The sequence below is a fragment of the Natator depressus genome, chromosome 2 (genome assembly GCF_965152275.1).
Source record: "Natator depressus isolate rNatDep1 chromosome 2, rNatDep2.hap1, whole genome shotgun sequence".
In the NCBI taxonomy this organism is placed as follows: domain Eukaryota; kingdom Metazoa; phylum Chordata; order Testudines; family Cheloniidae; genus Natator; species Natator depressus.
In genome coordinates, this window is record NC_134235.1 from 36,202,678 (window position 1) to 36,228,482 (window position 25,805).

The 25,805-nt window shown below is 44.6% G+C and overlaps 1 protein-coding gene across 1 annotated transcript; it reads left to right on the plus strand.

Moving 5' to 3' along the window:
* The first annotated feature begins 834 nt into the window (after positions 1–834).
* KLF10 (KLF transcription factor 10) lies at positions 835–8,217 on the plus strand. The gene is made up of 4 exons (XM_074942986.1): positions 835–1,253; positions 4,477–4,713; positions 4,831–5,740; positions 6,637–8,217. Exons 1-4 carry the CDS (start codon positions 1,218–1,220, stop codon positions 6,894–6,896), a joined length of 1,443 nt encoding a protein of 480 aa, XP_074799087.1. The 5' UTR covers positions 835–1,217; the 3' UTR covers positions 6,897–8,217.
* Positions 8,218–25,805: the final 17,588 nt, after the last annotated feature.

The following is a 25,805-nucleotide window of genomic DNA, read 5'->3' on the forward strand; positions in this document are numbered from 1 at the left end:
TTTGGTGGGATTTAATGTTCAGTGAGTTTATGGTTCCAGTTCACATGGTCCAATGGAAAAAGTCTCTCAGTCCCTTTCCCATAGTTGATGCACAATGTTGTACTGGCTCACACCTCCTGGTACTGTCGGCGGCCGGTGATGTGTTCGACGTAGATGTCCCTGGTTCTACACTATGAACTGCAAACTCATTGTCACTGGGACTCAAACCTAGGCTGGATTTAGAGTGGTGACACACAGGTAGGAGCCTGAGCAGCTGTTTCCTTTGATTGCACTGAAGGCCCCCTAGGAGCAACAAATATTGGAACTTGTAGCCTCCATGGATCACACTGACCAACCCACTCAAATGGTAAGAGTATCAGATGGTCTTGTTAAGGCTGGGTATGAGATCTCTTTCAGGCTCTGCCACACTCACCCCCGGGGTGACAAATCTTTCCGTGCCTCAGTCCCCAATCTGTAACATGAAGATAATAATACTTGCATACCTCACAGGGGAGTTGCAGTGAAAAGTTGGTTAATATTTGCTCAGATGGAGACCATAAATAAAATAATAAATAGCAGCTATTACTGGTGACTGTAAACTGCTCCATTTAATGTCACTTAGGTACAGCCATTTGGACTCCCACAGGAGATCCCCCCTCCAAAAAAATCTGGACAAAGTACCCCCTACCCAACCTGAGACCTCGGGAGTGGTGCAAGGACAAGCCCCGGCTAGTCGGATGAGAAGGGAGATGCGGAGACATGATCTATGCCCTCCCCTCCCCCAGCGGTATGATCTCATTTGACAGGAAGTATCTTTCTGCCCCCTCCCCCGCTCGGGCGCGCCTCTCCCACATGGATCCGGAGAGGGAGACAGAGGAGACGTGACACTGACTCAGCCCTCGTCGGGACTTACCCAAGGGCTGCGTCGGGAACACGCTGCCGGGGCTAGTGCACACGCAGAGCTGACACGCTCTCCATGCCGCTGGGCAGCCGCTGATCACGCGTGCCCCCGCTCGCCATTGGCCGCCGCCTCACACACCTTTGCAGCGGATTGGCCGCGGCCAGCTCCGGTCTCCCCCTACGCCGGGCTGGTGGAACGAGCAGCCGAATGGGCAGCTGCGAACAAAAAGAGGAAAATCAAGGCAGTGGCCAGAGAGCGCCTGGGGTGAAGGCTCTTGTCAGCAGCTGCAGCATCAGCATCAGAGCAGCTCCCAGCCACGGCGCCTCCCAGCAGGGCCATGCTGAATTTCGCAGCTTCCCTCTACCAGCCAGCTGTAAGTGCGGCTCTTCCCGCTCCCTAGTCCTGGGGGGTTGGTGCCCAGCGAGCCCTCCCCGCATCAGCTGCACCTGGGGAGAGGTGGATACGCGCCGTGAGGCGGGGCACGAGGAGAAGGGGCTCAGCCCGGGAAGGATGGAGGGGGAGAGATGTTGTCTGGGGTACGATGCCCCAAGGGATTCCCTTTGGGGAGCTGCGGGGAGGAGTTGCTGGGAATCCTGTGGTGGCAGAGGAGGAATCGAGCTGGGGCTGAGGTTACTGGGAGCTTGTGGGATCTGGAGAGAGAATCGGGGTCTTGCGGGGAGGTTATTGTGGGGCTGCGGAGAGGGGATGGCAGAGAGGGAGGCACTCGGGGGGTATATTGGGGAGCCTGATTTGCAGAGGGGATGGCAGAGAGGGAGGCAGTCGGGGGTTGGGGGAGCTGGGGTAGGTTATTGGGGAGCCTGATCTGCAGAGAGGGGGGAGGGATTAGGGGAAGGTTATTGGGGAACCTGCGGTGATCAGAGAGGGGATGGCAGAGAGGGAGGCAGTCGGGGGAAGTTTATTAGGGAACCTGTGGTGATCTGCGAAGAGGGGATGGCAGAGAGGGAGGCAGTGGGTGGGGGGAGCTGGGGTAGGTTATTGGGGAGCCTGATCTGCAGAGGAGGGGGAGGGATTAGGGGAGGGTTATTGGGGAACCTGTGGTGATCTGCGGAGAGGGGATGGCAGAGGGGGAGGTAGTGGGTGGGGGGAGCTGGGGTAGGTTATTGGGGAGCCTGATCTGCAGAGGAGGGGGAGGGATTAGAGGAGGGTTATTGGGGAACCTGTGGTGATCTGCGGAGAGGGGATGGCAGAGAGGGAGGCAGTCGGGGGGGGGCTGTTTGGGGGAGGTTACTGGGGAACTGGATGTCAGGGCATCGGTCTGCGGGCGCTGGCGGGGAGAGGTTGCTGGGGGGCCTGTGGCGAGTGGAGGGGCACGTGGTGTGTACCGGGAGCTATTGGGCTCACGCCGCTAGGATGAGGGTAGTTGGGGAGCCCTGCCTGCAGGGCGGGGAGGTGGGTGCGTGTGACAGAGCGAGGGGTGGGTGGGGAGGGTTTGGTCGGGGGCGGACTGCACTGGGGTGACGGTAAAAGACTGAGAGGGCCTCTGAGGGAAAGGGGCGGTGAGTGGGGGCTGGGCGCCGGAGACGCTGGGGGATTCCCTCGCGGGTGCGGAAGGCGGTGGGCGAGGCTCAGGGAGGGGGATCGGAACGGGGAGGGATGAGCCTGGGACAAGCTGGTGGGCGAGGCTGCGGGGGCTGGAGGTCAGCCGGGGGTGGGTGAGATGAGACGAGACAGGCTGAAGGCGGCGGGCGGGGCGAGGGAGTCCGTGGCCAGCTCCCGCCATGCAAGAGTCCCCGGGCACGTCGGCCGGGCTCAGGCTCCGGACAGGGCTTGTGCCTGTTGGGCGAATGGTTCTTGTGCAGCCTGGGAACAGGGAGCGCCCTGTCTCCGTTCCCTTGAGAGCCCCCCCCCCCCCCGGAGCACCCCTCGTAGGGCTCCCTGTGGTAACCCGAGCTGCGGCGCGAGAAAGCGTCGGGTGTGGTGGTGCTGAACCTCTCGGCCCCAGCCCTTGGAGAGGAGGGGCTGTCTCCGCCTTATTCTCCTGGGAGCCGCGGGGGTGGACTGAGGCCGCCCCCTCCCTTCCGTGTGGCTCTGGCCTGGCGGGAGCTGCGAGGAAGCACGCGGCTGGCTGGCTGTCAGCCTTGCTCACTGCTGCAGCAGGCGGGCTCCCTTCCTGCTTGGCGGCGGGCCCTGGCTCAGCCTCCACCCTCTGGGGAGGGAGGCGGGGGAAGAGAGAGACCGCACAAGTAGGGGAAAGGTCGCCGAGCGGCAGTCCCCAGTTCACCACGTTTCGCGAGTGCCTGGGACCAGCTGCTGATCACGCTTTGTTCACATGCCTCCGCCCCAACCTCGCCTCGGCCCTGTGCCAGCCATTCGGCTTCTGAGGTGCCTGCCCGTGGCGACCAATGGGCGAGAGGCGGGGGCGGTACTGCGTGGTTTGAGTGCAGGCATGGAGAGAGTGAGTCACAGAGGTTCACTGAGGTGAGCGTGGTTCAAACACAGGATCCGTCTGCCAGCGAGGATCTCCCTGAGCCTCTGCTGCCTCCCTTGTGAGCCAAAGGCAGTTTTTTCCTCTGCTGCTTTTGCTCATTGGTCATGTCTCTCTTAATATAGGCCAGTTCCTTATAGAATCCAATGAGGACAACCTTTCCCTAGCCCTCTCAGGGTCCATCTTCTGAGTATTACATGTTCCATCTTTATTTATTTATAAAATTCAAAATCTGCAAAACATAGGCCTTTAGAAAAGCATCTATAAAACCTTACCTGTCCTGCCCCTAAGAATGATCCAGAGGCTGGTTAAAAGCTTGATCAAACAGCTCCATCTTAATGCATGCTGAAGCTCCACTAGTTTGGGCCCTGGCAAGAGCACTTTAGGCACAGCTTCCTGAAGAGTGAATTGTCCACTGAGGACACCCACCAATGAGCTCAGGCACACAAATATCTGTTTGTGCATCAGCACTCTAAAATCAACGGCTTCAGCAATGGCAGCTGCTATATGATCCTGTAGAGTCCAAAACATTCCCCACCCACCACCCTCCAGCTACACAAAATAGTGTTTACCTGTTTTTAATATTCAAATGATATGAGTAAAACAACAGAATGAAACAACAGAAACATTTTCCATATTGCCTGACCAACTTTATCAGGTCACAATTCAAGTCAGTCAACTTTTGTGCCTCAGCATTGTCCCTTTTCAGTTTATTCAAACAAAAAAATTAAGATTGTACCCTAATTAAAATCCTTACAGGATGGAATAAAGGAACAGCAAGTACAAAATAACTAAAGGAAAGTTTAAGAAACAAGCTTTCTTTCAGTCATTCAAAACTTGCAGTAAGGGAGTAACTTACTGTTGCTTTTCAAAAACTGTTTTGTATTTTGTTCCAAATAATTTCACTAGACAGCTGTGCAGACACAATATTCATCAGATAGTCTGATTCCCTCTTTCATATTAACCTTTTAATGAAAGTTATATACTGTATTAGGAGAGGAAACAGGAATGTAGAGTGTCTTTAAAAATATTGAATAGGTTCTATGAAGTATGATATGTTTTACAGGTTGCATTTAATTTTTGTAATTTTTCTTTAAAGAAGGAACTGATATAGTTAAATTAACCGTAAACTGAAAAATATTCCTTTTAGGAGGAAGGAATAGAGATGATTACTGAAAAGCAAAATAATAGACGTTCCTGGAACAATACCGCTGAAAAGAGTGATTTTGAAGCCGTAGAAGCCCTTATGTCCATGAGCTGCAACTGGAAATCAGACTTCAAAAAATATGCTGAACTGAGACCTATAACACCAGCATCTGATACGTCAGAAGAAACTGATGATAACCTGCTACCTGGTGCAGCTGACTTTCATGCAATACCAGCATTTGTAAGCTTTATTCTATTATTGTACATGCCTTATTAAAGTTTTTTAGATCACATTAACTGTGAGAAATAATCATGCTGAATAGATGTCTCATTACTTGCATCTTTTTTCCCCTTTTAGTGCTTGACTCCACCCTACAGCCCTTCTGATTTTGAGATGTCTCAAGTAATTCATCTGCCAGCAGCAGCAGCGCCATCTGCTGTACAATGTAGATTAGTGTCTGATATTTCAAAGCCTGTTCCTTCAGCAACTTTTAAAGAGACTGAAATGTCTCCAGCACCAAGACCAATGAAAGCTCAAGCAACAAGTGTTATTCGCCATACAGCTGATGCTCAGCTTTGTAATCAAAGAACATGTCCAGTGAGAGCAGCTAGTGTGTTGAAGTATCAGAACAATACTTCAAGGGAAATAAATATACAGAATAATGGAACTGCAAAACAAAATCCACCTTGTGCAATTGTGTCACCAAATAGAGCAACTTACAAAAGTGACAATCTTCCAGTTTTAGAAGAAAAAACAAGTACAGCACTAGCTGTCAGTCCATTGTCCCTGATCCAGACTTCAACCAGTAGACATCAGCCTGTTCCTGGATCAGTACAGCAGTCATCGATGATAGCATCTTCACCTGCTGTGCAAGCGAGTGGTGTCTCATCTGTACCAGTAATTTGCCAGATGGTTCCTCTGTCTACTAACAACTCTGTTGTGACAGCAATAGTGCCCAGCACTCCTTCTAGCCAACAATCAACCCTTTGCCAGCCTATGATGTTCATGGGAACTCAAGTTCCTAAAGGTGCCGTTATGTTTGTTGTGCCCCAGCCGGTTGTGCAGAACACAAAGGCTCCAAACATTAGTCCAAATGGCACTAGACTCTCTCCTATTGCTCCTGCTCCAGGTTTTACACCTTCTGCAGCAAAAATCACTCCACCAATTGACTCATCAAGAATAAGAAGCCACATTTGCAACTATCCAGGATGTGGAAAGACCTATTTCAAGAGCTCTCATTTGAAGGCTCATGTGAGAACACACACGGGTAAGTCATTAAGCAGTGGATAGTAGGAATTTCAAAGAAAGCTTTTCATGTATATTTGTGCTAATATTTATCAATGTTCTAGTGAGTTGTGATTTTGTTCATGTTTGCTGCTTTCCAGAGGTGAAAGGCTAGTGCACTAATCCTTTGTACAGCTGGCTTCCTGATAATGATGACCTTTCTAGTCACCTCAGTTAAAGCTATCTTAACATTGTACATCTCTAAAGATAATTTTTTTTTTTTTTTTTTGTCTTGACTGAACATAATCTAGCATTGTGGGGTAGTCCCAGAGTGCTATTGCTTGCTTTTGCCAGTAGGTGTTAATACATGGCATAATCTTTGGTAGGATGCCTCAAAAAGGAGAGGTGACTAGCATTCTCACCTTCAACATTAACACCCCAGAGGGTCATTCCTTCAGGTGTCCGGCAGTTCTTTAAAAAAACCTGGTAGTGAATCTAATCACACTAGTAAAGGATAAGGGGCTATGTATGTTTACACAGCTCCACTGGCGCACTTCAGCCTTGTCATGTAACATCCCTCTTGTTTTTAGTATAGACGTCATTTTCAGCAGTGGGTGCTGGTCACGCAAAGCTGTCATGGTTTCGTAATGTATATAAATGAAGATAACTGTTTTGAAACATAAAGCACAAGCTGAACTCTGCTTTCCAGTGATGAAAGGCTAGTGCACTGACCCTTTGTACAGCTAGCTACCTAATGATGGTGACTCTTCAAGTTAGCACCGTCAAAACCATCTTAATATTGTATGTCTCTGGGTTTGCTGGTTGTTTATTTGTGTCTTGATTGTCACAGTAGAAATCGGTTATAAAAAAGTCAAACATATTATCAGTCAAAAGCAAAATCATTGCTAAATAAATGCTCGTGTTTCTATTTTGTTTTAGGAGAAAAGCCTTTTAGCTGTAGTTGGAAAGGCTGTGACAGGAGATTTGCACGATCTGATGAACTGTCTCGGCATCGCAGAACGCATACTGGTGAGAAGAAGTTTGCTTGCCCGATGTGTGATCGGCGGTTCATGAGGAGTGACCATTTAACAAAGCATGCACGGCGGCATTTGTCAGCTAAGAAGCTACCAAACTGGCAAATGGAAGTGAGCAAGCTAAATGACATTGTTGTACCACCTGCATCCACACCTGCACAGTGAAAGAACTCCTGAAAAGTTACCAGAACTAACTGTTGTCACTATGGTATACCACCAGTGATGTATAAAAAGCTCCTACTCCAGGTCTGTAGTTCTTCAGTGCCAGCTGTTGATGGCATTACAGCAGAGAGGCAAAGGCAGTCTGTGCTTGGTCACAGGAAATGCTACTGAGAGAACCAGTGACTAATAATGGAATGTCAGGTTTCTTTTCGACTTGGTGAAAAGAGAAAGAGGTTGAAGGTTTGAGAGCAGAGCAGCACAGGTAGCGAAGGGTTTTGAATTTATGCAGATTATTTGTATGTACTATAGAGTGGTCAGACATAAGTCATGCAGAGCTGTTGGCTGATAATTCTTGAAACCAACTAAAATTACAGCTTTCAAAGACGTAATGAGTTTTCAGTAGAGCACAGACTAGAGAGAAATATCAATGTATAGTACAGATTTGTAGATCAGAAATGCATCTGTACGAGATAGTATAAAACAGTTATCCTACTGCTGTCACCTTTCCTTGATAGGATATTTGTACTTTTTTTCTTCTATTTACATTGCAGCCCAATCATGAGAGATGGGCATTGAGGCTCAGCACCTCTTGATACATTAAATACTGTATCAAGTATGTCAGTCATGCCAGTTTTACATTACTGTCCAAATATGTAATAGATTGAGTGGCTAGAGAGAGCCAAAAGTACCTAAATCCCCATTAATTTATTATAATATAGAACACTAATACTATTTTTGCTATTCCTCTTGAAAGCTCATGATTATTACAATTGGTTATATTTAGGCATCCTATGATGCTTCTGCTTTCAAGTTGCTTATGGTTTCCTTTATACCTTTCAAAATTCCATACCACCCCATTTGTCATAAACACTGAGATGGTATGTTTAAAAAAATAAAAATGTAACCATAAGAATAATAAATTACGTGGGTTTATTAAGAAGGCAAGAACAAGTATGTTATGCTAGGCTACTTGATGTGGGGGTCACTTTTGAAGATGATTTCTATTAGAGATAAATGGTCTTTATATAATGAGGATATAATCTATACTGTATTAAATTAGAAAGTTAGGAGTTATTTGTAAAGTAAAAATAAGGCAGTAAACACACCAGCCTTGAATTAATACTGTAGATTTTTGTGACAAATAATGCATCAACTTTTACTAACCATCTTTCTATTGTATCTTATTATGTTGATTACACAAATATAGACAACTAAACAGTTGGATAATAGTGTACTAGGTAATCTTTTATGACTACTTTAAAATTTTGCACAATACTTCTTATGTCGTACTTTATACCTTGTTTACAATAAAGAACAATTTTAATACAGACCTCCGTGTGATGCATGTTGATTGGGTTATTTGCTTACAAAACACAGCCAGTGCAACAATGCCTATCAGCGTTAGTCTTGATTAGTGAAAGACTAGTTATAGTGATTAGTTAGTTAGTTAGTCTTGATTAGTGATAGACTAGTTGCCCTCTTATTTATAAACCTTGTAAAACTAACTTGAATTTAATGTACAGTTAAGCGTACACTACTTCTAGAATACTTCTTTTGTGCGCTCTTTTTCCAAGACACTCTTATTGCAGAATAAGTGTCTATGTAAGGAGTTATACCGGTATGACTATAGCAGTAAAATTGTATTTCTGTTTGTAAATTTCCCCACGTAGACCAGCTCTGAGAGTGCATCAACCAAAATCTGGCTCACATAAGTCAGGTACAAAGGACTGGATGCACAAAAGGAGGTAGGTGCCTAAGTCCCTGTTTCAGTTTCTGGGCCACTGCAATGCACAAAACTCCCTCTGAACCCTGTAAGTATCTAAATTCACTCTCAGCGCCTAAGTTTTTGCGGTATACATTCCCTAGGCACTTATGTTTCTGCCTCTCCATGTGTGTACTGCTTTCACCCTCGAGGCCTCCAGATACCTATCTCTTACCTAAGCCCCAGAACTATTCACAAACTGGGGTAAGATAGGCATTTGGCCCCCTAAGTCATGTGCGGAGCCCAATCTAGTAGGATCCAGTTCCCCAGCTCCGATGACTATTTATCCACAGTTGCACAGTGCAACAGCTTTAAGAGGAGAGAGTGAGGGAGCTCTATATCAGAATATCCCATAGCCCAGTGGTTAGAGTGCTCATGTGACAGGTCCAAGTTCAAAACCCTTCTCCCTGTCAAGGAGAGAGGGACTTGAACTGGGGTTCTCCCACATCCCAGCTGAATACCTAACCACTGGGCTAAAAGTTGAGAGGTCCTTCCCTGCCCCTGGCTTTTTGCTAAAAGAGCATAGGCGCCGGGCTCCAGGAGAGGGATCACAGTTGAAAAATCACTGACAGAGATAGGCGCCAGCCTGGACTTAAGCAACTATGACTATAGAGGGGCAGGGTTTAGCACACAGCCCTCTGGTCAGCATCTCCTGGATAGTTTAGGTGGCTTCCTGCCTAGCATGTCTTTTGTGAATTGCAGTCAAAAGGGCCCATGTGCTTAACTCAGGCTTTGTGAATCAGTGTTTTCTTACATGCCTGAAAGTTAGGCACAATGATGTTCAGCATCTCAGCACTTAACTCTTTTGTGCACACAGCCAACAGTTGTTTGCTTTAAGACAAACTAAAGTCTTAACTGGTAATTTTACAGAAATAGAGAAAATTAAACACACTAAGGTGAATGCCACAGAAAGAAACTCTGGACCAGCAAGCAGTGTAAAGGTACTGAATGTGTGGTGGGAGTTACAGTTGCTAAGTCGCTGTAAGTCTCTAAGGGTCGCGGGTTGATGGTAATCTGAATGGTAAGGGTGGTGGGGGAGGAGGAGGTCTTGCATCAATTTAGCCTTTCCTGTGAATTTTGGCCCTCACTAGCTCCTATTACCCTTTTGTGTGGAGATAAAAACATAAGAACAGCCATTCTGGGTCAGACCTTTGGTCCATCTATCCCAGTATCCTGTCTTCTGACAGTGGCCCATGCTAGGTGCCCCAGAGGGAATGAACAGAATAGGTAATCATCAAGTGATCCATCCTGTTGCCCATTCCAGCTTCTGGCAAACAGGCTAGGGCCACTTCAGAGCATGGTTTTGCATCCCTACCCATCCTGGCTAATAGCCATTGATGGACTATCCTCCATGAACTTACCTAGTTCTTTTTTGAACCCTGTTATAGTCTTGGCCTTCACAACATCCTCTGGTAAAGAGTTCCACAGGTTGATTGTGCGTTGTGTGAAGAAACACTTCCTTTTGTTTGTTTTAAACTTGCTGCCTATTAATTTCATTTGATAACCCCTAGTTCTTGTGTCATGAGAAGCAGTAAATAACACTTCTTTATTTACTTTCTCCACACTTGTCATGATTTTATAGACCTCTATCAGATCCCCCCCTTAGTTGTCCTTTTCCAAGCTGAAAAGTCCCAGTCTCAATCTCTCCTCCAAATGGAAGTTGTTCCATACCCCTAATCCTCTTTGTTGCCCTTTATTGTACCTTTTCCAATTCCAATATATTTTGCCATCATAGAAGACTGCTACTTCCTTGGTCAGTCAAAGAACAATGTCTCTATGTCTTGAAAATTATGGGCTATAGATGATATAGATGGACAACATTGCATCATGGGAAGTTGACCCCTGGCTCCCAGTCACCTTTTTGTGACTCATTTCCACCCCACCATGCATTGTCAAAACTACCCAAAAGACTGAACAGTGGCGGGCTGCACTGTGGGATACCTACCCATGGTGCACCAACATAAGCACTTCTGGAGAGTATGTGCAATGCTGATGCAAGGAGCCAAGTATGCACACACAAAAGCGATATGCTAACAATGGTGGGCGTATGCCAACGTAACTTGCTTCAGCAAAACTTTGTAGTGTAGACAGGACCTAAGAAATTCTTGCTAAAATTTCCTGCTAAAACTTCTACCAATGGTGGAGCGGCAACAGTGATAGCAAGAGTAAGTGAGCTAGTGTGAATAAGGTGCCAGAAGCCTCTAATATTTCAAGTACTATGTTGTGTAACCTTGCTTTGAACAGGATTAGAAGACATGATACAGGAAAAGTATAAGTGGCCATTTGGAGCATTGTGTATGACAATTGTAGTGTTGCTGTTGGTGGGGCTGAACTGATGGGTAGCAATGGGAAACTTCTGCCCCAAATCCAATTTATATACAGTCTTTGTGTCACTGACACTCATGGCAGTTTGTGTGGATTAATAAATCTAGATTCTAGACAATTTCCTCCAACACATACATACCCTTTAGCTGTTAATACCTGCAAACATATTGAGCTGGGCTTCTATCAGACAGTTTGGGTTGACATCTTACTCCAACTGTGTAAAGTTTTTCTTTTTCAGATAAATACATTAGGCCAAATCCTCAGTTGGTATAAGTCCATTGAAGTAAATGAAACTATGCTGATTAACAGCAGCTCAGTGGATCTACACTGACTTACACTAGCTGAGTTTTTGGCTCACCAAGTAGTACTAAAAATTGGACAGCAGACTTCTACAGAGTATGGCGAGGTGGAAGCATTCTGACAAATTTCTCCAAAATCCAAGGTTTCTTTCTGTACTAATGTAACAATGCTGCCTTTGGCGGGACACAACTGGGATTGTCAATTCAAGACAAATTGCTTAGAGCAGGGTAGTCACAGCCCCAGGTTGGTGGTTCTCCACCTCTAAGGCACATCAAACCAGCCAAACAGAGAGGACTTAGTCTCACCCCACAAGCTAACCATAAGTCATACAAGCAATTCCCTTAGACACTCCAGTTTCCCAGTATCACCACCAGAGCCACTTGTTTTGGGTTCGAATGGTTATGAAAACCAATGCCTCCGTAAAAGAAAAAAGGCTCTCCTGATCCCAAAGGACAAAGCCCCAAGCCCAGGTCAATATACAAGTCAGATCTTACCTGCAAATCACGCTGCTGCCAATCCTTTAGAATCTAAAACCTAAAGGTTTATTCATAAAAAAATATATATAGATGGGAGCTAGAATTGGTTAAATGGAATCAATTACATACAGTAATAGCAAAGTTCTTGGTTCAGGCTTGTAGCAGTGATGGAATAAATTGCAGGCTCAAATCAAGTCTCTGGAGTACATCCACATCTGGGATGGGTCATTCAGTCCTTTGTTCAGAGCTTCAGTTTGCAGCAAGATTCCTCCAGAGATTAGAAGCAGGACTGAAAACAAAATGGAGGGGTTTCCAGGGCCTTTTATATTCTTTCTCTTGTGGGCAGAAAGCCCTTGGTTCTTCTGTGCAAAAGCACAGCAACAAGATGGAGTTTGGAGTCACATGGGCAAGTCACATGTCCGTGCATGACTCAGTTCTTTACAGACTGATGCCATTGTTTACATGTTAGTTTGAACATTCCCAGGAAAGCTCAGATGTGGATTGGTGTCGCCCAAAGTTCATTGTCAGTTAAGTGTTTCTTGACTGGGCACTTACTGAGAATAGTCCTTTCTCAAGAAGCTGACTAAATGCTTCACTGCAACTACTTAGGATCAAAACACTTTGAGATACAAGTACATAGCCAATATTCATAACTTCAACTACAAAAATGATACACATATACAGATAGCATAATCATAACCAGAAAATCATAACCTTTCCATAGACACCTTACTGGACCTCCTTTGTACAAGATTTGGTGCAACTATAGGACCTTGATTGCAACAATGATCTATACGGTCACAGTTTATGTCAATAACGTCACAACTAAACAGTCATTTCTTGCTATAAATGCAGCCTTTTAAATATAAACACATGCACTGATGATTTTTTGCATGTGCAGACAGAGAACTATGATCTATGAATTTAACACACACATCTCCACACATGTAATTTTTAAGCTTAATTATGGAAGCCAAACTTGGAAATGAGGCCAATTATTTAAGTGCCTTTCTCTAGACACCCAAAATAGGAAACATTTGGCTGAAATCCTGGACAATAAATATCCACCATTTCATTGTTGAATGACACATGACTTAGGATGTTCATTTATTTTGCAACCAAAATCTGTTGCTTGGTGGGAAACCTTAGATTTTTTCCCCTCAAGATTTTTATCATTTTTTTATTGATTTCTGGCTGGAGTGACACAGAGCAGCAAGGGAAAACTAAAGAGAAAACCATTTATCATTTTCCTCGTGTCTTAGCCTTTAAGGAAGAGACCAAGTAGAACTGAAATATTAAAAAAAAAAAAAAAAAACCCTCAGCAAAAATACATTTTTTTGGATAAAAACATCCACATCCAAACCATCCAATACGGTAAAGAGGCTATCTCTGGCTGTGAAAGCAGGGCAGTGTCCATCTTCATTGAGCTCTGCTGGGACCACCAAAAGAGTGCCAGTTTCAATGGTGACTTGTTATGTAGATGCCTCTCTTACTAGATACAGAACTGATACCATCCCTTTTTTCTCACATGGGTCACTGCAGAGCTGTTAGATGGAAATAATAGCTTCTGGATCCCGGATGCCTTCAATGCCCACAGAAGACAGTAGGAGTTGATGGTGCTCAACAGTGTTCAAGATTGGCCTCATCTAATTAATGTTCACAATTCTTGGTGAGATAAATATTTTATGTGTTTGTGATTATTTATATTGCAGTTGCATCTAGAAGCCCCAGCCTAGGCTCTGTACACTGTAGGAGCCATCTAGGAATTAATTATGTTTTAATTAAAAGTACCTTTGTTCTTGGGGTGGGAGGAGCTGTGTTGCAGTTTTGAGAGAGAAACCAGTTTGGTGTACTTTCTGTGGATTTTATTAAGAGAATAAGCAAGCAAATATAAAACTAAACAATCACATCCCTAAGTTACTATCATTTCTCTATATTAATTAATAGAACAATGCAATGATCAAAGTTACAGTTGAAATAAAAATCAATTGATCTATGGCTCAGTCTATCAGTTTCTCCAGTTAATACAAGTAATCCAATCAAATTATGGGGCTGACATCACAAAGAATTATTTTGTTAACCAGAGTTAAGGAGCAGCAGGTTTCTCTCTGATCTGAGACCCCAACCAAATGAGACTGCTCAGAGCAGACAATGTTCTTGCCTTGGATTATTTTAAGGAAGTAAAACTCTAAGCCCCGGTCTACATTACAGATTAGGTCAACGTGAGGCAGTTTATGTAGACCTAACTCTAAGCGCCTACATTAAGCTATTGCTCCCGCCGATGTAACTTGCTCACTACACGACTTAGTAACTCCACCTCCATGGGAGACACGGAGTCAATGCTGATGTAGTTAGGTCGACGTAGTATCAGTGTAGACCAGTGGTGGGCAACCTGTGGCCCGTCAGGGTAATCTGCTGGTGGGCCGTGAGACAGTTTGTTTACATTGACCATCCGCAGGCATGGCCGCCCGCAGCTCCCAGTGGCCGTGGTTTGCTGGTCCCGGCCAATAGGAGCTGTGGGAAGCAGCGCAGGTCGGCCATGCCTGCGGACGGTCGATGTAAACAAACTGTCTTGCAGCCCGCCAGAGGATCACCCTGATGGGCCCCATGCAGGCCGCAGGTTGCCCACCATTGGTGTAGGCACTGTGTTGCTTACATCAACTTTCAGAAGCCTTTCTGAAGCCATCTCACAATGCCCCACACTGGCAGTTAAGTCAGTGCAAGCATTCCTGGTGAAGGTGTGCACTGCCAACACAAGGAGCAAAATGTAGACACACAAACATGATTTAACCACTGCGGTGGCTGTATGCTGATGTAAATTAGGTCAACTTAATTTTGTACTGTAGACAAGCCCTTAGAATGATTTCCTTGTAATTCACCACTTGAACCCTTAGTCCTTTAGTCTCATTGTAGTTACAAACAATTGTTCCACTTTTCTTACTTCTCTTCCTCTCCCCCCACCCTTTCACACAATAGCACAGCATCTTTATAACAGGTTTTACACAGTGATGGTGTTAAACCACACACACTAGGAGCTTCAGACTAAACACCCCCTTTTAACCCAGGAAAATCTCCGACTAATTAGCTAACAGACAGTTTAATATTCAATTCTGGGGAGCTATTAAAAGGGAGCTGTTTTCCTACAAACACACACACACTGATGTAGTGCTGGGGATTTGAGGAGTCCCTTGTGCCATATTAGAGTTCTCATTTCTTCTTTGTTTCTTGGTGTCTTTAACTCATGTGATTGTTGTTAACTGGAAGCAGGTGATAGAACAGCTGTCAGAACTCATAAGATACCTTCAGGCACATGGTGTGTGTGTATGTGGGGAGTCTCATTTGGTTGTAGACTGGTCAGGGTGGCATGGCCAAAGGCATAGGTCTTTTACCTCATCTTCTCTGGATGGCTTGGGCAAGGGGCATGAAGAAAGGAGGACAGGCGCATGTAGCGTCTGGTGTTGCTAATGTCTTGAGAGAGACACATTTAATTTTCATGGTTTTAATTTTTATAGGGGTCAGTATCCCATTCACTTCACCTCAGGGGCCACCATTGTATCTTGAAAGGCCAGTTAGATGGTCCCTGCATGCTAGATATGATTGATGTGGCCCCAAGGCTTTGGCTGTCTCTAGGTCTTCAGTCATAACGGAAAATTTCAGTCTTCCAAGATCCACTGTGGTGACTAAAGACTGGGGCTCTTCCAAGAATACGTGTGGGGCTCCTGCTGGAAGGACTGGCAACAGGCTTCTACTCCGGGTGATGGACTTGGAGCGCACACTTCATTTATTTAAAAATAATTAGCAACTTGTCAGCCATTCTCACACATATTAACTCATGATTGTTACTAGGCAAGAAATTAAGGAAATGTCTCTGAGAGCCCCATCTCGATGCAAGTCCATAGCTTACCTCAGCACCCTCTAACGTAAAGACACAAAACTGCTTTAACATTTCTATCAAACTTAATTTTATTTAGCGTTGAACAGTTAAGTAATCCCAGACCCACTTCAGTATGGGCCCACATACTTTACAACATACACACTGTGTCCCTCCCCTGGAGACGTCAGTCTATTTGGACAAAACAAAGAGTAGGAGAAAGGAGTATTATTTTTCCATTTTATAGATGACTCACTGGTAATTTTTGAGACTGGAGAGCTATTCGCTGGAACAAAAGGTGCTATACAAATAAATTAAAATCCCTTTATTTCATATGAGGAGACAGTGGGGTTAACAATTTGTCCCAAGCCACACAGCTAAGATTAGAACACAGCACTTCCTGTCTCACAGTCGAGACCACTGGACCCTGATCCTCTTGAGGTTGTTGCTGCTGGAGTTTACAGTTAAACGGTGTTATTTCAAACCTCCCTTAACCAACCAGATCGAGCGACTTGGCAAAAACTAGCATTCCTTCTGGCTGCCAGGCCGGATGCCACAGTGCAGACGTGGCATCAGCCTGTAGAGCCGATTGGAGGATTTGGTCTTAGACATATACAAAATATGAAGAAACATCGGGTTCCTCTCTTACCTTGCCATTTGTGCTGTAAATAAGCTACTTACTGGCTGCTTTGCCAGGAAATTTGCATCGCTTAGCAGTCTCACAAGTCCTCAGAAAAGGATAAATGATGAATGCAGAAGTCAGTTAAAAGCCCACCATTCCTGCTATTCTCCACCGCAACCCTGAGTTTACCTGAGGGGGAAGTGAGAGCATGAGTGTGTGGCCAGGGTCAAATGAGGTCAGACAGCTGGTACTCAAATGCCACAAACCATTTTGCTGAAAAATGTCTTGCTCTTTAATAGACTCTATGATTTTTTTTTCTAGAAGATATTTTGATCCGTAATTTTATTTTGTTTTCATTAAAGGAAATCTTAAAATGTTTAAGCTGCGAATTGTCAGGACAGCAAGAATGTAGCCCACCTTCATACCTCCCATTTTCTCTATTTGCAATACCTACATATGGTAATGATTGGTGCCCTACCTATAAAGAGGTTAGATTTGCTAGAAAACCTGATATTTCATGAAATGGCACTGGTAATAAAAGTATCAAAGTAAAAGTCCAGAAGCCTGTTTTGATGTTGTGTCTAGCTTTACTTGTGTGTTGCTGTGAAAGACATGCTTATTTCCTTGCAGAAAGAATTCTGGTGCATTTACTTTTTTCATCCATTAAACCTCTGAGCGTGCCCAATGTCAGCTAAATAGTCACAGAAGCCTAAGCAAACTCAAACTGAACTGAAAGTTAGTGCACTTTTAAATAAAGCTTCGGTCTAACCAACCTGACTCCTGAGTGCTTTTGAAACATTACAAGTAGATCCAAATATATATCAAGTCTGTTTTTTTAAAAAACCTTTCAAACTGATTTCATTAATCCTGGCTGGGCTGCATTCCACCTAGTTGTCATTATTTATTTAATGTGATATTCAAAATTGATTGCTAAGTGACTGGCAACTACTGGGTATTTGTTCTGTGCAGGAATTTCAGATATTTTAAGAAACGAGAAACCTGCAAGAGAAAAATAGCTTTTTAATGCCTTGTCTACACTGCCACTTTATAGCGCTTCAACTTTCTCTCTCGGGGTGTGAAAAAACACCCCCCTGAGCGCTGCAAGTTTCAGTGCTGTAAAGTGGCAGTGGAAACAGTGCACCAGCGCTGGGAGCTACTCCCCTCGTGGAGGTGGGTTTTTTACAGTGCTGGGAGCACTCTCTCCCAGCGCTGGTGCTGCGAATACACAGCCACATCAAAGCGCTGCCATGGCAGTGCTTTAACGTTGCCAGTGAAGACATGCCCTGACACAGAGCTCTTCTTCAGCTCTGGGGAATGTACTCAGAGTGTCACAGCTAAATACAAGGTTTGAACAGATTGTTTGGCATAAGTAATTAACACATATTTCAAGGGACCATTCAAAGTGAAGTGGCCCAGTAATACCTCTCCAGTCCTATGGAGGAAAGGAAGGGGGCAGGAAGCAGCTGGGGATGGGGGGAGAGTGGGACTGTGATAGGGCTAGTCCTCACTGGCCACGTTAAAGCACTGCTGTGGCAGGACTTTAACGTGGCTTGTTTAGTCATGGCACAGCGCTGGGAGAGGTCTAAAAACCCACCTCCATGAGGGGAGTAATTGCAGCACTCAGGGGGTGTTTTTTCACATCCCTGAGCGAGAAAGTTGCAGCCCTGTAAAGTGCCAGTGTAGACAAGCCCTTAGTGGTTTAGAAATTGTTGTAAGAAGCTGAAACGATGCTGGTTCTGGTGGGACCCAACTTAGAGTGCCAATTCAGGACAAATTGCTTCAAGCAGGGCAGTTACAGCCCAAGGCTGGGGTTTCTATGCACACCAAGGCAAATCAAACCAGCCAGACAGAGAAGACTTTGGTTTTACCCCACTGGCTAACCACAAGTCACCCAAGCAATTCCCTTAGACACTCCAGTTTCCCAGTATCACCACCAGTGCCACTCGTTATGGGGACAGATGGTTATGAAAACCAATACCCCAGTAAAAGAAAAAAGGGTCTCTTGATCCCAAAGGACCAAGCCCCAGACCCAGGTCAATATACAAATCAGATCTTACCCACAAATCACGCTGTTGCCAATCATTTAGAATCTAAAATCTAAAGGTTTATTCATAAAAGGAAAAAGAGAGCTAGAATTGGTTAAATGGAATCAATTACATATAGTAATGGCAAAGTTCTTGGTTCAGGCTTGCAGCAGTGATGGAATAGACAGCAGGTTCAAATCAAGTCTCTGGAGTACATCCACAGCTGGGATGGGTCTTTCAGTCCTTGGTTCAAAGCTTCAGTGTAGCAAAGTCCCTCCAGAGGTAAGAAGCAGGATTGAAGACCAGATGGAGGAGCTGCAGCAGCTTTTTATATTCTCTTGCCATGTGGTCTCTGCTTTCTTTGTCCCAAGGACAAGCTGTCCATCACATGGCCTGGAAACACCCCAGAGTTCTGTCCATAGGCATGTCCCTGCATACCTTGCTGAGTCACAAGGCGTGTCTGCCTTCTCTCAATGGGTCAGTTGTATAGCTGATGGTCCTTAATGGGCCATCAAGCAGGCTAGGCAGAGCTGACACCAACTTGTCTGGGGTGTCACCCAGAAGCATAGCATAAGTTTGAACTACAGACAGTATAGAGCCAATATTCATAACTTCAACTATAAAAATGATACACGTACACAGATAGCATAATCATAATCAGCAAACCATAACCTTATCTTAGACACCTCATTTGACCCCCTTTATATAAGATTTGGTGCCACTACAGGACTTTGGTTGCAACAATGATCTATATGGTCCCAGTTCAAGTCAATAATGTCACAGAAGCCATAAATCCAGTGTTGCTATTCAGTTCCTGATCTTTAGTGTCTAGCCAAGTTATGAATTTAAGTGCCAAGGCACATCTTTTGAAAGTGTTGTGCAGGTTGCCTTCTTTTAGGATGAGGACAGAAAGGTCAGCTATAGAGTGATCGCTTTGTGAAAAGTGTTCACCCCCAGGTGATACGGTGTTTTTGTCTTTTATCATTTTCCTATGTGAGTTCTTTCAAGAGTGTAGTGCTTGTCTGGTTTCACCCACACAGTTGCTATTGGGGCACTTAGTGCACTGGATGAGGTACATCACATGTTGTGATATCAATGGGTTCTACACATGCCTTTTGAAAGGTGTGTTGTGGGGGGTATTGACCATTGTACCAGTGAAGATTTGTCAGCCAGTTTTGCATCTGTTGTTCTGAAAGGGTCTGGTGCCGCTTTGAGTTGGTGACTGTGTCTTGGTTTGTGGGGAACTTGCTTCTGATGATGAAGGTGATTTGAAAGCCAGAAGATGCGGGTTCAGGAAAGGATAGTCTAACTAAGAAAAGAAATGAGAGAGTTATTACAAGGTTAAAGCAAGCAAACTTATACACAGAAATGAGCTATCACCTAAATCCTAAGAGACAGAGTTGTAGGGATCTGTCAAGTCTTTCAGGACGGATATACGGGGCAGTCCCTGGGGATCTCTGGCTTCAGGTTAGTGTGTCTAGCCCTGTCAGGGTTCAACCAGCCAAAAAGATGGAAAATTTTCCTGTGACTTTATTTCCTTCACTCAGCTTCTAAGTCCACAGGACAAGCTTCCTGGCACATAGTATTTCCCAGGTGTGATAGGGCCATTAACCAATCCTTTGTATTTTGATGGCCCATCTGATTATGATAATCCTTCTGAATGGGAAGGGAGAGATGATTTTTGTGCCTGGGTTCACAAGTTCAGAGCAAACATTTTCAAAGTTATAAAGCAAAATTTATATATTTTCTTATAGCCTGGAATACAGACATTACAAGTGAAATTAATGCATGCAGCAACTTACAAGCACTTCATAGAGTCTAAATACGTTCTTATGAGACTAATTCCTATTTGAGCAAAACTAACATATAGGTGAACTGGCCTGATCTGCAGCTATGAGCTTGTCAGTTCTTAGCTAACGCCTGCAGTCTTGGCAAGAGCTGGCACCTGGTTTGCCAGCGTCACAAACATATCATTCCCATGCTCCATTCTCTGTATTGACTCCTCACTGAATACAGAATCCAGTTCAAAGTCTCTGTCCAAATAAACAACCCTCTCCTTGGGACTAGCCCTAGCTACCTGAAAGGTTGTCTCTTCCAGTGCCAACTAGAGCTACCAGGACAGCTCTGTTCCACTGGTACAATGGAACTGTCAATCAGTATGGGGAAACTTGTGAGCATGGGAGAGAGAACATTCATTGGAGCTAGAAAACAGAACTTGTAACTAGATGAAATAAAAATAACTCACAATTTTTAGAGCTAGATGGAAAATTCATTCCATGGGTTTCACTTCCCTGAAACAAGCTCTTCTTACTTAAAACAAAACAAAAATACCCATCAATAAATTAAGCTATTTCTCCTACAGATTGGGAAGAAAAAAGAGAGGTGGTTGGAACTTATGGTGATTGGGACCATATAGGTACCTATGATAGATTAGATAACAGTGTTGCATGACTGCATAGAATGCATAATTAATTTTAACAATATACTTTAAAATGATGGGATGGCAGGAATTATTTTAGATCTTTCTGTACAGGAGAACATCACATATAGTTGGTTGCTGATCTGCTGCTGGTGAATTTTCTCATTGATGTGACAGTCTCTAAGTTCCAGGTTTAATAAAGGTGACAAGTCTGATGATTCTTCAGGAAAAAAAGCTGCAGGACAACTGGCCTTCTTTTTTTTTTTTTTTAATAAAAAAGTATTTTTTTAGATGCAGGGGATCTAGTAGGTGAATCAAACCTATTTTGCTGAGTTGTGTATTCTCATACCCTGGAATGAGACAGTAAAACTCCCCGAGAGGAAAGGAGGGACAGTTGGCCATGTGTGTTGTGAGATTGAAGATATTAATTTCAATTTTTTTAAATGGCAGCTGCGATAGGACCTCTGGGCGATTTGGATGAGAATATGGACTTCCTACAGAATATTAAAAATGTTCAGTGCAGCTGCAAATGCTATTTCTGTGAATCCAACTATACCCACTCTCCTGAGTCTGGGGCAAACCTTCCACTTTATAGCATTATGTAGTCTGATGATAGCGAACAGATCAGAACATACAGAAATTGTACTGCAGAGGGATTCTGGTTTCATAAGAGAAACCAAGGCCTGGTCTACACTGTGGTGGTGGTGGGGGCGGGAATCGATCTAAGTTACGCAACTTCAGCTACGTGAATAACGTAGCTGAAGTCGACGTACTTAGATCTACTTACCACATTGTCTTCACTGTGGTAAGTCGACTGCTGATGCTCCCCCATTGACTCTGCTTCCGCTTCTCGCTCTGGTGGAGTATCGGAGTCGATGGGAGAGCGCTCGGGGGTCGATTTATCGTGTTTAGACTAGATGCGATAAATCGACCCCCACTGGATCGATCGCTGCTCTTTGATCCAGCGGGTAATGTAGACAAACCCCAAGAAGAAGAAGAGGGAAAAAAGTTTAATGTTTTGTGATAGTCTGAAAATGTTGGCTTAATGCTGAATTTGTGTGTTAAATGACACCTTTTTGATGAAGAAGAGAATTTCTGTGCAGCTCAAAACCTCACCAACAGAAGTTGGTCCAATAAAAGATACTACCTCATTCACCTTTTCACCTTTTATGACAGGTTGGTGTATGGTCTCAGTGGTGAAGCAATACAGAAGCATCTATTGTTGTAGCCTGGTTTTGCAAAGCAGAAGGCCGTGGAAATTACAGTTTCTCTAAAAATTGCTTGAAATTACCTTTAAAATTACCTTGCATATGATAACAGTAGCGTTTTCAAGCATGTTAGCATGGCAGTCCTGGCCCTAAAACAACAGACAGTTACCATGAACCCTTACTGGATTTTGACATTTCAAGCTCTCAGTAAGTTTAACCTTCCATCATCACATCTGTATGAAAAAAGGTTGCTGAGAATGCAAATGGCATGCCTGAGGTGTTGAAAAGTCTAACAGCAAAACATTTGTATCCATCTAAATGAGGATTAAAGCATGTCAGTATCTGCTGCTTTAATTTTAATGAGGTCTCAGTTTTGGCTATTCAAGCTGCCTGCCATGGCTTTGCACTGCCTTTCCTGGCCTATACCACATAATCTTTGTTTTTGCAGCTAAGGGTATGTCTACACTGGCAGAGTTACAGCACCGGCAGTCACAGCTCCGCTCAGAGAGCGCTGAAGGGAAACCGCTGTTGTGTGTTCACACTGTCAGCTGCCTGCGCAATAGTGTGTTCACATTTGCTGCACTTGCAGCAGTACTAGGAGTGGTGCACTCTGGGCAGCTATCCCACAGAACATCTCTTCCTCTTCTGCTGCTAAGAGTTGTGGGAAGGCGGAGGAGGTCGCAAGGCATCCTGCATCCTGTCCCAATGTCCCATGATGCATTGCTTCGCATCCCAGCAATCCATGTGCTTCCGTCCGCATTTGGCACCATCTTTCAATGGTTTGTGTACTACGCACTCTGCCTCTTGGGGCTGCAGGAATAGATTCTGAACTGCTGACCTGTATACTGCTTGCTCTCACTAACATGTCACGAGTGGTAGTGGAGTTATTCCTTAAATTACAGCGGCAAGAGGAATTTGACATTGATCTTGCCACGTGTAGTAGCTACAACATGAGATTGCTTGTGGCATTCATGGAGATGCTGACCACAGTGGAACGCCACTTTTGGGCTCGGGAAACAAGCACTGAGTGGTGGGATCACATCGTCATGCACGTCTGGGATGACGAGCAGTGGCTGCAGAACTTTCGCATGAGGAAAACCACATTCATGGGACTGTGTGATGAGCTCGCCCTAGTCCTGCGGCACAAGGACATGAGAACAAGAGCTGCCCTGTCATTGGAGAAGCGCGTGGCAATTGCACTGTGGAAGCTGGCTACTCCAGACTGCTACTGATCAGTCGCTAACCAGTTCGGAGTGGGAAAGTTGACTGTTGGACATGTGTTGACGGAAGTGTGCAGGGCCATTAATCACATCCTGCTTCGAAAGACCGTGACTCTGGGCAACGTGTGACATTGTGGATGGCTTTGCACAAATGGGCTTCTCTAACTGCAGAGGGGCGACAGATGGCACGCATATTCCAATTCTGGCACCAGAACGCCTAGTCACTGAGTACATTAATCAGAAGGGGTATTTTTCTATGGTTCTCCAGGTGCTTGTGGCATTTCACGGACATTAACACAGGCTAGTCTGGAAAGGTGCATGATGCACGCATCTTTCCGAACACTGGCCTGTTTAGGAAGCTGCAAGCAGGGACTTTCTTCCTGGACGAGAAGATCATCATAGGGGAAGTTGAAATGCCCACTGTGATCCTGGGAGACCCTGCCAGCCCCTTAATGCGATGGCTTATGAAGCCATACATGGGGCACCTTGACAGAAGCAAGGAGCAGTTCAATAATAGGCTGAGCAAGTGCAGAATGACTGTTGAGTGTACTTTTGGACATTTAAAGGTTCACTGGTGCTGCCTATATGGGAGGTTGGACCTGGCTGAGGACAATATTCCTTTGCTTATAGCCGCGTGCTGTACACTCCATAATATTTGTGCAGCAAAGTGTGAAAGCTTCACTCAGGGCTGGACCGTTGCGTCTCAGCGCCTGGAGGCTGAATTTGAACAGCCAGAGACCAGGGCTATTAGAGAGACACAGTGCAGGGCCATAAGGATTAGGGATGCCTTGAGGCAGCAATTTGAAGCTGAAAGCCACTAATATTTGTTGCTATGCTCGAGAGTGCAGTGCTTGTCATGCTAGGAGGTGACTCTGATTGGTGCGGATGATGCACTATGAAGTTTTAAGAATGTTGCCTCTTGCTTTGCAGGGCTCTGTTTGCTTTCAATTAATGGAATAAAGATTGCTTTCAAACCAACACAATTCTTTTATTAAAAAACAACAAACAAAAAAACACATCAGCACTGTGGGGGATGGGGGAAGGGAGGGTCCCAGGAGGTGGGGGTCCCAGGACAGTTAAAGATTTGTGTATGTCCAGGTATCATATGCAGCCTTGTCCTTTGGAGTACAGTGCAGTGGGTACTGAACTTCAGCAGGGCTAAACTGCAGAGGGACGGGTGTTGAGTGCAGTGGGTACTGGGAGTCTGCAGTGCTGGATGATGATGGGGCAGGAGTGGAATGCTGCGGGTACAGACTGGAGCCAGGAGGTTGATAAGAGTGTGTTGGCGGTGTCTGGGAGGGCCTGGGAAAGAGTTTTGAGACAGCAGCTGCAGGGGAGGGTGGGCACGGAATTGCTTGCTTGTAGTGCTAGTATTGCCTCGAGCGTGTCTGCTTGGTGCTCCATAACTTTTAAGAGCCTCTCTGTGGCTTTGTTTTGGCGTGCCACGTTCTCCTTTCGGTCCCTCTTCTCGCTGTCCTGCTAGGTGCTTAGTACACATTAGTCCCATTGGCTCAGCATTTTGTGGGGCTGGGTCCTAACACTCAAATCTTTTAAATCTTACAGGTATCTAAAATCCCACTTACTGTAGTGTACTATGAATTAAACAATGAAACAGAAAAGATAACAAAAACAATGCCATGAACAACTCATGAGAATCACAAGCACTGTATCAAACCAATAACTGATCCAATCTGTGATTAAAGAGATGGAAGGTAAAGGTTGTTACCTTAAAATCCTTTTGTAGAATGTTTTAGCTATCACCCTTTGAAATACTTTTGTAACAGTGTCAAGGTTCCTTCCCCACTCTGAATTCTAGGGTACAGATGTGGGGACCTGCATGAAAAACCCCCTAAGCTTATTTTTACCAGCTTAGGTTAAAACTTCCCCAAGGTACAAACTATTTTACCTTTTGCCCCTGGACTTTATTGCTACCACCACCAAGCGTCTAACAAATATATAACAGGGAAAGAGCCCACTTGGAAACATCTTTCCCCCCCAAATCCTCCCAAACCCTGCACCCCATTTCCTGGGGAAGGCTTGATAAAAATCCTCACCAATTTGCATAGGTGAACACAGACCCAAACTTATGCTCAAATAAATTGGTTAGTCTCTAAGGTGCCACGAGTACTCCTTTTCTCTTTAGACCCAAACCCTTGGATCTTAAGAACAATGAAAAAGCAATCAGGTTCTTAAAAGAAGAATTTTAATTGAAGAAAAAGTGAAAGAATCACCTCTGTAAAATCAGGATGGTAAATACCTTACAGGGTAATCAGATTCAAAACCTAGAGAATCCCTCTAGGCAAAACCTTAAGTTACAAAAAGACACAAAAACAGGAATATTTATTCCATTTAGCACAACTTATTTTATCAGCCATTTAAACAAAACAGAATCTAATGCATATCTAACTAGATTGCTTATTAGCCCTTTACAGGAGTTCTGACCTGCATTCCTGCTCTGATCCCGGCAAAGAAAAAAAAAAACACAGACAGAGAGAACCTTTGTTTCTCCCCCCTCCAGCTTTGAAAGTATCTTGTCTCCTTATTGGTCATTTTAGTCAGGTGCCAGCAAGGTTATCCTAGCTTCTTAACTCTTTACAGGTGAAAGGGTTTTTCTTCTGGCCAGGAGGGTTTTAAAGGTGTTTACCCTTCCCTTTATATTTATGACAAACAGGATCTTTGTGTTTT

Bases quoted from the DNA above. Each gene is read 5' to 3' on its own strand.
- KLF10 (XM_074942986.1), top strand. From the start codon at position 1,218: ATGCTGAATTTCGCAGCTTCCCTCTACCAGCCAGCT. The intron at 1,254-4,476 runs GTAAGTGCGGCT...TATTCCTTTTAG, and splicing joins CTTCCCTCTACCAGCCAGCT to GAGGAAGGAATAGAGATGAT. The intron at 5,741-6,636 runs GTAAGTCATTAA...ATTTTGTTTTAG, and splicing joins TCATGTGAGAACACACACGG to GAGAAAAGCCTTTTAGCTGT.